The 10,000-nt window shown below is 43.8% G+C and overlaps 1 protein-coding gene across 3 annotated transcripts in view; it reads right to left on the bottom strand.

Annotated features, from left to right (window-relative positions):
* The window catches only part of LOC138951772 (calmodulin-like), a 13,222-nt gene that overhangs the window by 2,017 nt on the left and 1,205 nt on the right, over positions 1 to 10,000 (bottom strand). For 2 of the 3 annotated variants that reach the window (XM_070323322.1, XM_070323321.1), the window contains exons 2-5: positions 8,937 to 8,994; positions 5,260 to 5,290; positions 4,369 to 4,512; positions 2,185 to 2,421 (exon numbers count right to left, since the gene is read on the bottom strand). In XM_070323322.1, the coding sequence (XP_070179423.1) occupies positions 2,185 to 2,421; positions 4,369 to 4,512; positions 5,260 to 5,290; positions 8,937 to 8,939 (415 nt within the window). In that variant the 5' untranslated portion in view covers positions 8,940 to 8,994. The remainder of the gene's footprint in view (positions 1 to 2,184; positions 2,422 to 4,368; positions 4,513 to 5,259; positions 5,291 to 8,936; positions 8,995 to 10,000) is intronic. The other variant, XM_070323323.1, reaches the window with a different exon arrangement.

The following is a 10,000-nucleotide window of genomic DNA, read 5'->3' as shown; positions in this document are numbered from 1 at the left end:
TGTGGTTTTGAAGGTTATTGTATAAGCATACATATCTGCTTTTTTTCGTCCAGCCCTGGCCTGGCGAGGGACTACTGTAAAATATAGACACATAGACAAGAGAGAGAGAGACCGGAGAAAGAGAGAGAGAGAGAGAGAGAGAGAGAGAGAGAGAGAGAGAGAGAGAGAGAGAGAGAGAGAGAGAGAGAGAGAGAGAGAGAGTACTGAACTGAACTGAAATAGATTTTACAAGGATGAAGATTTAGGTCTGGGCCTTTTCTGGGCCAATCTGTCCTTGGGACGAGTACACACACACACACACACACACACACACCGTCCACACACACAGACAAACACACACACACACGCCGGCACACGCACACACACATACACTCTGATAGATAGAGAGAGACAGACAGACAGACAGGCAGACAGACAGACAGAGACAGACAGAGCGTAAAGTCATAAACAATATCAGAAATTGAGATCCCTGGTAAAAATGACAAAGGAAAGCACAGCACTAACAAAGGTATACTACAGAACGTGCGTATTGTAAGTGTATGTCACCGTCAGTGATACCCCCCGCGGGTTAGGGGGAAGAATTTACCCGATGCTCCCCAGCATGTCGTAAGAGGCGACTAACGGATTCTGTTTCTCCTTTTACTCTTGTTAAGTGTTTCTTGTATAGAATATAGTCAATGTTTGTAAAGATTTTAGTCAAGCAGTATGTGAGAAATGTTAAGTCCTTTGTACTGGAAACTTGCATTCTCCCAGTAAGGTCATATATTGTACTACGTTGCAAGCCCCTGGAGCAATTTTTTGATTAGTGCTTTTGTGAACAAGAAACAATTAACAAGTGGCTCTATCCCATCCCCCCCCCCCCCTTTCCCCGTCGCGATATAACCTTGAACGGTTGAAAACGACGTTAAACACCAAATAAAGAAAGAAAGAAAGAACCGTCAGTGATAAACATATCATCGAGTATCGGCGTCTCTGTTGAACGACTGAATGCGGTTGTCATCTCAGGTGAGACAGTTTTCCTGTCCAGCAAAATCCTAACCATAGGCACCCGACAGAAATTGTTTGCATCTGATCGACAACAACCTTCTTGATCATACTGAGACAAGAAATGAACACAGACCCTGTTGTTCGCTCAGAATGCTCGTCATAGTGTACACACAAAACCTGTTTTTGCACCAGCCACGAAGAAACATAGTAGGACAGGGACAAAATCAGTGTCAATGTCAACTGAATGTACAGTCTAACCTGCTCAGTCCAGCGACCACCTCTCGATAGCAACCACCTGCCCAGTACGACCAGTGTCCAAGGATCACGGACGAGTTTTTTTTCTCTCCATGTAATCCAACTTTCCATTGCGTCCACCTGTCTTTCGCGACCATTTTTTGCCGGTCCCGAAACGGGTCGGTTTAGAGAGGTTCGATTGTACCTGCACTTGTTGATCATGACCTAGCCACCGCCTGCATAGGCCTACACATCGAACCTCTCTGTGAAGCGAGAAATGTAATATATCATGGCCTGACACGAAAGGTCCAGACCGATAAAGGAATACAGAGAGAATGGGTAGGGCGAGCTAGACAGAGAATGTTTGATTTGCCGAGTATTGGAGAGAGAACTGTCTGAAACTGCGAAAAGAAGAGAAACTTGAAGAAGAGGAATGTTGTAAAGGGGAACAACTGCATAAAATAGAATCTGCCGTCCGGTCATGATATGACAGTCCTGCGTTGCTTCCCTTTCACGAGTGATCTGATTGGCAACCACCACTCTCTTCTCCCCAAATAGCTATTCCCAAACCCGCGTCTCTCCCCTCAGAAGTGCATTAATCCGAAGTAGTCTACGACCATTAGATGCAGTCGACGAGCGGGGATACAATCATCCATTGATCTTTCCCCAAAAGCCGATGCTATTGAAAATAAAATAGGTGATTCTGGGAAATCTTTCACTGGTAGTACTCAATAATTATGCAACCCTTTGATTAATTCGATCTTCAATACATCACTCAAACCCTTTGGAATGAAGAAAAATGAAATAAAAAAACCAAGAAGTAAGAGTACAAAAATTAATGAAAAGTTGAAAAATCACGAAAAAAGTTTGTAAAAATGAGATTCAAACCAGTGACTGATCATTCACCTGGGCTCCCCTCTATTCAAGTCTTCTTTCTTACCCTCTCTTTGTTGCTCAACTCACCTTCAAAGGACAGCTGGCCGTTGCCGTCAGTGTCGGCAGTGTTGAGCATGGCCTGGATCTGGTCGCTTGTGATGTCCTGCCCTCGGTTCTGCAGGGCGGCTCGGAGCTCAGCGGCCGACACGTTGCCGTCGCCGTCCGTGTCCAGGGTTTTGAACACCATGGCGAACCGGGCCGCCCGGGCCACCTCGCTCTCGGTGATCAGCTGCGTGAACTCGTCGAAGTCGACGTCGCCATCACCTGCAAGGAGAGGGAAGTGTAAGAACGTGTACCAACTCGTGACAGTTGTTTCGTTGCTATGACTGATCTGCGGCGATCAGAACAAGGAGAGGGAAGTGAAAGAACGTGTGCCAACTCGTGACAGTTGTTTCGTTGCTATGACTGATCTGCGGCCATCAGAACAAGGAGAGGGAAGTGTGAGAACGTGTACCAACTCGTGACAGTTGTTTCGTTGCTATGACTGATCTGCGGCCAGCAGAACAAGGAGAGGGAAGTGTAAGAACGTGTACCAACTCGTGACAGTTGTTTCGTTGCTATGACTGATCTGCGGCGATCAGAACAAGGAGAGGGAAGTGTGAGAACGTGTACCAACTCGTGACAGTTGTTTCGTTGCTATGACTGATCTGCGGCCAGCAGAACAAGGAGAGTGAAGTGTAAGAACGTGTACCAACTCGTGACAGTTGTTTCGTAGCTATGACTGATCTGCGGCCAGCAGAACAAGGAGAGGGAAGTGTGAGAACGTGTACCAACTCGTGACAGTTGTTTCGTTGCTATGACTGATCTGCGGCGATCAGAACAAGGAGAGGGAAGTGTAAGAACGTGTACCAACTCGTGACAGTTGTTTCGTTGCTATGACTGATCTGCGGCCAGCAGAACAAGAAGAGGCAAGTGTAAGAACGTGTACCAACTCGTGACAGTTGTTTCGTTGCTATGACTGATCTGCGGCCAGCAGAACAAGGAGAGGGAAGTGTAAGAACGTGTACCAACTCGTGACAGTTGTTTCGTTGCTATGACTGATCTGCGGCCAGCAGAACAAGAAGAGGCAAGTGTAAGAACGTGTGCCGACTCGTGAAAGTTGTTTTGTTGCTATGACTGATCTGCGGCCAGCAGAACAAGGAGAGGCAAGTGTAAGAACGTGTGCCAACTCGTGACAGTTGTTTCGTTGCTATGACTGATCTGCGGCGATCAGAACAAGAGAGGGAAGTGTAAGAACGTGTGCCGACTCGTGACAGTTGTTTCGTTGCTATGACTGATCTGCGGCGATCAGAACAAGGAGAGGGAAGTGTAAGAACGTGTACCAACTCGTGACAGTTGTTTCGTTGCTATGACTGATCTGCGGCCAGCAGAACAAGGAGAGGCAAGTGTAAGAACGTGTGCCGACTCGTGAAAGTTGTCACAGTTTCGTTGCTATGACTGATCTGCGGCCAGCAGAACAAGGAGAGGGAAGTGTAAGAACGTGTGCCAACTCGAGACAGTTGTTTCGTTGCTATGACTGATCTGCGGCCAGCAGAACAAGGAGAGGTAAGAGTGAGAACGTGTGCCAACTCGTGACAGTTGTTTTGTGTCCGGCAGATCTAGGAGAGGGAGTGAGCTAAGCTTGGTTTGTGCCGCCAGTTACATAAAGAAGCAGAGACTGCGAAGGATTGCTTGGGTCAACTTTATGTACATACTGACTCAGAGACGGTATCCACGTCCCACCCCCGTGTCACCGCAGTGACACGTAAAAGGCCTCGGTCATAAGTGTAGGTGGCTGATTACACCTAAACACTGACGCATACACCTGTGTAACTCATCTAAAGTCGGGGTAACACCCGGGAATATGTCCCTAATGATTTTACCGCAAGGGCGTCAAACAACATTTTCTGAAGGATTGCTTTCTTCGCATGCATGTGAGCCCCAGTTAGCTTAGTGTATTATTACAGAGAGGGAGAGAGAGAGGGAGAGAGAGAGAGAGAGAGAGAGAGAGAGAGAGAGAGAGAGAGAGAGAGAGGGAAGAGAGAGAGAGAGAGAGAGAGAGAGAGAGCGAGAGAGAGAGAGAGAGAGAGAGAGAGAGAGAGAGAAAGGGAGACAGAGACAGAGACAGACAGACAGACAGAGAGCCAGCCAGCCAGTTAGTCAGCATTGAAACCAACCAGCGAATCAACCAAATATTCCAACAGAATTACAGCCACAAAGATCACTACTGACCATTCTTGTCGTATTTCTTGATGAGGTCCTTGGCCTGGTCAGCAGACAGCTGGACGCCTTGCGCCTTGAGTACTGCCTCCAGCTCCTCCGCGCTGATGGACCCGCTCCCGTCCTTGTCAAACACCTTGAACACCGCCCGGTACTCTGTTGCCATGGACACGGCAGATATTCATCATGGAAATTTCAGACATTTAAAGATATAGTCAGTCACCATGGAAACAGGCAGATATTGTACAACATATGTTCATAGGGAAAACTTCCGATGTTGTAAAATATGCACACCGTGAAAACACTAAGCAGATGTTGAAAAATATTGTCACCACAGAAAAGGCAGCTATAATTGTAAAATTTGTCACCACAGAAAAGGCAGCTATAATTGTAAAATATTGTCACCATTGAAACGGCAGATGTTGAAAAATATTATGTTCAATAGGGTAAAGACAGATATTGGAAAATATATTCACCGTGGAAACAGCAAATATGGGGAAAACATAATTATCAAGAAGGCAGCTCTTTTGCTTTGGAACCGTTAGATATAAAGCATCTTCAAAACAATAACCAAACACACCCCGCCAATCCTCAATCCCAAACACATGACATACGCATGCGCACGATCAGGACATATTCAGACAGCCATATACAGACCTCCCCTCCCTCCCCCCCTCTCACTCCAGTGGAGACATACCCTAGCTAGTGCACACACACGTTTCACACACTAAGGTAGAGAGACAGGTGGTCGGACGGACAGGCAGACACACATTCAGACACACAAACAGGCGCACATATCTATCACATATCTATCACATATCTATCACATATCTATCACATATCATACATACAGGCAAAATACAACACCATCTGACAGCGTATACAACGAAAAAGTCACCATACCTTCAAGTTCTGCTGCAGGAATGCTCGAAGCCTGAAACAAGAAAGTTATAAATGAGCGTCAATGTCATTTACGACGAAGTCGACTTCAACAAGAGAAAGATGATGATGGCAATGACAATGATGGTGGTGACCACGACGACGACGACGACGATGATGATGATGATGATGATGATGATGACAGGATATACCCCTCTCCCCTTGTTTATTTTTATCAATGAATTTGCTATCTTATACGATGTCGTCTGCGTGATATCACGTTATCAGCGAGGTACTCCCAGTCCCCATTCCATTCTCTTCACAGCCAATTGATTATATCAGTGTCATATCACACTGTGTTCCTAAATCCCTTTTTCAGTCAGTATCACACTGCGTGTGGCCATGTTCTTCCTTGAGATTTGAGAGGTTGCATGATTTCCTTCACATTCAAACCTCGAGTGCTACACATGCATTTTAAGGCCCCGGCATGAACACTTGCAAGAGAGGGGTTGCGAGATACACGAACAAGTTTCCGAACACGAGGTCAGCCGGCAGAGACGCAATGCACAGTCATGGACATTCGATGACAGAATATCAATGTAAACAGCAGACGATGGCAACATCTTGCATCATAAACACCACAGGGATAATTATATTCTGGTTCTTGTGTCAGTGCCAAGTTTATGACAGGGAAACTTCAGAATTCCGCACGTTCGGGGGCATGGTTCGGGAATACCGTAACTTCCCTTTTGCAGGTGTTTATTTCCAACCTTGAAACAGTACCCGGATACGATCTGCCTTCTCCGGATATGAAGGTTTACGTTAGGCGCGGGTTATCTCCCTTTTTGGGGACACGCAGTTCAAAAGGATCGGTTTTTATGGACTCCATCATGCAGAATAATTTTTAAAAAAATTGTATTTCTTGAAAAATGCCGCAAAACTGGTCCTGACTGCTGGATCTGTTTTATATTATCTCTTTTTCTGTCTCTGTCTCTGTCTCCCCTCTCTCTGTCTCTCTGTCTTTGTCTTTGTCTCTCTCGCTCTCTCTCTCTCTCTCTCTCCGTCTCTCTCTCTCTCTCTCTCTCTCTCTCTCTCTCCGTCTCTCTGTCTCTCTTTCTCTGTCTCTACCTCTGTCTTTGTCTCTCTCTCTCTTTCTCTCCCCGTCTCTCTCTCTCTCTCTCTGTGTCTCTGTCTCTCTCTGTCTCTCTCTGTCTCTCTCTGTCTCTCTCTCTCTCTCTCCGTCTCTCTCTCTCTCTCTCTCTCTCTTACCACCCCACCACAGCCTCTTTAATTTTTCTGTGTTTTATCCCGCGCTCAAACAAACATACATACATTAAAAAGGGACCGGTGTTTTTCACACTTACGTGCGCTCGTCATGCTATTGGTTAGTTTACAACAACGTGGACCACGCTGCACAAGATGTGCGTGCATATTATTGCATAACACATGAGTGCTTTCTTTTTGCTTGACCTTCTACTAAAAAACTTAGCTTGCTTCTCTAAAAGTCTGAGGAATATCATGTTGAACGATTTGAGACTGTTTTAAGCCATGCAGGAGAATCTCTTTAACGTGAACGTTTTTGTGGGAAGGGAGGCTGCTTTAAGAACAAATGAAATGAACAGGGGTCATTCCCCAGAGCTGTGTACCATTTTCAGTCCTTTGACAAATGATTATAACGTATATTAAAGGTGGTCGTCTACATTTTTGCTTTTTTTCAATAATCTTATGGTTAGATTTCGGCAAAAAGTTATGTCAGATGATGAATGAACCATGGGGAAAAAAGGTATAGAAAAAAAAATATATGTAAAAAAAGATTTTATTTTTGGGTAGCGTGACTCACGCTTCCAATATTTTGTTTTCTGTTTGCTGAGAACATGTGCTTTGCCTAAAAATACTGACCAATCAAATTCATGTCACTATGCTTATAGCCACGCCCAAACAAGTGCAGCAACAGTTTGACACTGGAGCGCTGTCCACGCTTTTTTTTAAACGCACGAAATGCACGGGATTTGAGAGGAGTTTTGCGCTTGGCATTTTCCAAATAAGGATATCCTACTATGAGTACTACGCTGGAATACTACAATGAATTTTCAAACGGCTACACTGGCTTCGTCTTTCCTGATCGAAAGGGGGTGTATTGTTGATAATTGTAGATAATAGACTCTGCATTTTAATGGTCAAATGGCGATTTCGGTATAAAAATGTAGACAAGGACCTTTAAATGGCAACTAAAATTTAGAATGCATTCTTCTTTTTTTTCAGTAATACTCTAGTTAGATAATGATACAGACATGCAACATATTTTTTAAAAATGTTTTTGGTCTCTTAAAAAAAAAAAAAAAATGTCAAGTCCATGACACAATCTTTGGTTTCCATGTCACGTTATTGAGTGATCGACAAGAAGAAGAAGAAGATGTCACGTTACGAAGTTGACTTACTTTAAAACCCTTGTAATCTACTGAACGTAGGCATACACAATTCTTTATCTGCAGGCCAAGGATATAGATGGAACCAGTTCTTATTAAAGGCACAGTAAGCCTCCCGTAAACCATCACAGATACCGTCAGGCTTTTACACACAGTACAAACACCCTTTCATTTAAACACTCACCACTTGAGAACATCCTTGGTGCCCTCCGTAAAGAGCGAGCAATTTTCAAAGAATTTATTTTTGCGTGGTTTATCTTTAAGTAATACCCCTGAGCCATTGTGATCCAGTTTCCCTTTTTCACAATGCAGTCGTCAGTTAGTAATTTGAATGCGACTCGCTGTGAGCTTATCTGCAATAGCACGTTATTATGTACCTCTGACTATGCACGAAACAAACGGCTGTGGTTCACAAGAACTCTCGCGATGGCTTTTGACTGTTCAGAGGAACTGGCGATAGGCATAAACCGTCGTCTGCTACGAGAACCACGACCTTGCGTGACCCTGCTTCCGGGCTTATCTTTTTTCAAACTTTCAAAACTTCGAATTGTACTGACCTTGTCTTGATGAAAAAAGAATTCTTTTATGATTTAAGAATGTTTGTGTAACAAGCTGTCAATTTATTATTTAGATTTTAAAAGTTAGGTCTAGCGCCAAAACGCACCACGGTCCGATTGTCTCTGAGACAATCCTCAAAATTAATTCTTTGAAAATTGCTCGCTCTTTACGTAGGGCACCTAGGATGTTCCCGTTTGATGAGCGTTCAAATGGAAGGGTGTTTGTACTGTGTGTAAAAGCCTGACAGTATCTGTTTACGGGAGGCGCACTGTGCCTTTAATGAAAGGAATTTGTATGGTTAAAATGTATCAGTTAAGTAATGAAATGCCAACTTCGTAACATGGTTTTCACTGGTACACAGTTCTGGAGACTAACCCATAGAACAAAATAGAAGAAGAAAAATTACTATAAATCAAATCCACCGCCCCCCCTCCAAATAGATCAAATGAAATAAAATCAGATTAGAATAAGAAAAGATCTGAGAAACAAAGAAACGTAAGCGCTCTAAATGCATTCAACAGCGGCACCAAGACTAAGTGCGAGTGTTGCGGAAACAAGCACCTGAGATAATGAAAAGCATTGAAATGAACAAGCAACTTTCATCCTCAAAAGAAAAGAAAAAACAAAACAAAAAACAAAACAAAAAGCAACCTTTTCACACACAAAAACAAAATCGCAAATCTTTTTGGACGAAAAAGGAAGAAAATTCATACTCACCATGATGAAATAACGGGAGATGGTGGTTGAGCAACTGTTGGCCTGAAAGTGACGCTGCCTATAGATAGGATTATAAATGTGTAATGTCAGATTCAGCTGCTTGTTGATAACGACTCGCGTCACAATCGGTCTTCGTTTGATACCCCAACTGTCCTGCATAACTACGTGCGATAATTTGCAAGATGTATTTGTGTCTGTGCGTGTGTGAAAAACGTGTGCAATCAGCAAGACACATGTGTTCAGAACAGTATCCGTGCCTTGTGGCACAGACCAGGCTTTGTTCATGAATGATAATTCCTTTTCAGGAAAGCGTTATGTACCTTTAGTTACTCAGCAAAGAGCTACTCAGTCAAAATTCAACAACGGTCGATTGTTGTTGTTGTTGTTGTTGTTGTTGTTGTTGTTGTCGTCAGTCTGTCTGTCTGTCTGTTGTTGTTGTTGTTGTTGTCGTCAGTCTGTCTGTCTGTGTGTGTGTCCGTGTGCGTGTGTGTGTGTGTGTGTATGTGTGTGTGCGTGTGTGTATGTGTGTGTGCGCATATGTGTGTGTGTGTGTGTGTATGTATGTATGTGTGTGTGTGTGTGTGTGTGTGTGTGAGTGTGTGTGTGTATGTATGTGTGTGTGTGTGTGTGAGTGTGTGTGTTGTATTGAGTGCGAACGTGATTGCAGGCATGCGGCGCGCGTGTGTGTTCGAGTCGAATTTTCTTTTCCTTTGTATTATCTTGACATACATGTACATTTCAATGTTCTATTATGCATTATGTAGTCGTATAGGTAATGTTGTAGTTAGTAATACTGTATGATTGCGATTGACAATTGTCCTTTTATTGTCTTTATCTTTATGTCTTAGTTTAGCAGGGACAGATTGTAAGACTAGGCGTGAGCCTAAAATCTCCATCCTTGAGTAATAAAGTTCGTTCGTTCGTTCGTTCGTTCTGTCTGTCTGTCTGTCTATATGTCTGCCTGCCTGTCTGTTTGTCGTCTTTTCTGTCTGTGTGGTGCTGCCTTTACGCAGCAATGGTGACAAGGCTAAGCTTTGGCTTGATGATTTAAAACAAAGAAGAAA

Source organism: Littorina saxatilis, linkage group LG17 (genome assembly GCF_037325665.1).
Source record: "Littorina saxatilis isolate snail1 linkage group LG17, US_GU_Lsax_2.0, whole genome shotgun sequence".
Lineage (NCBI taxonomy): Eukaryota > Metazoa > Mollusca > Gastropoda > Littorinimorpha > Littorinidae > Littorina > Littorina saxatilis.
The sequence above is the reverse complement of the archived record's forward strand: the minus strand, read 5'-3'. Positions and strand labels throughout refer to the sequence as shown.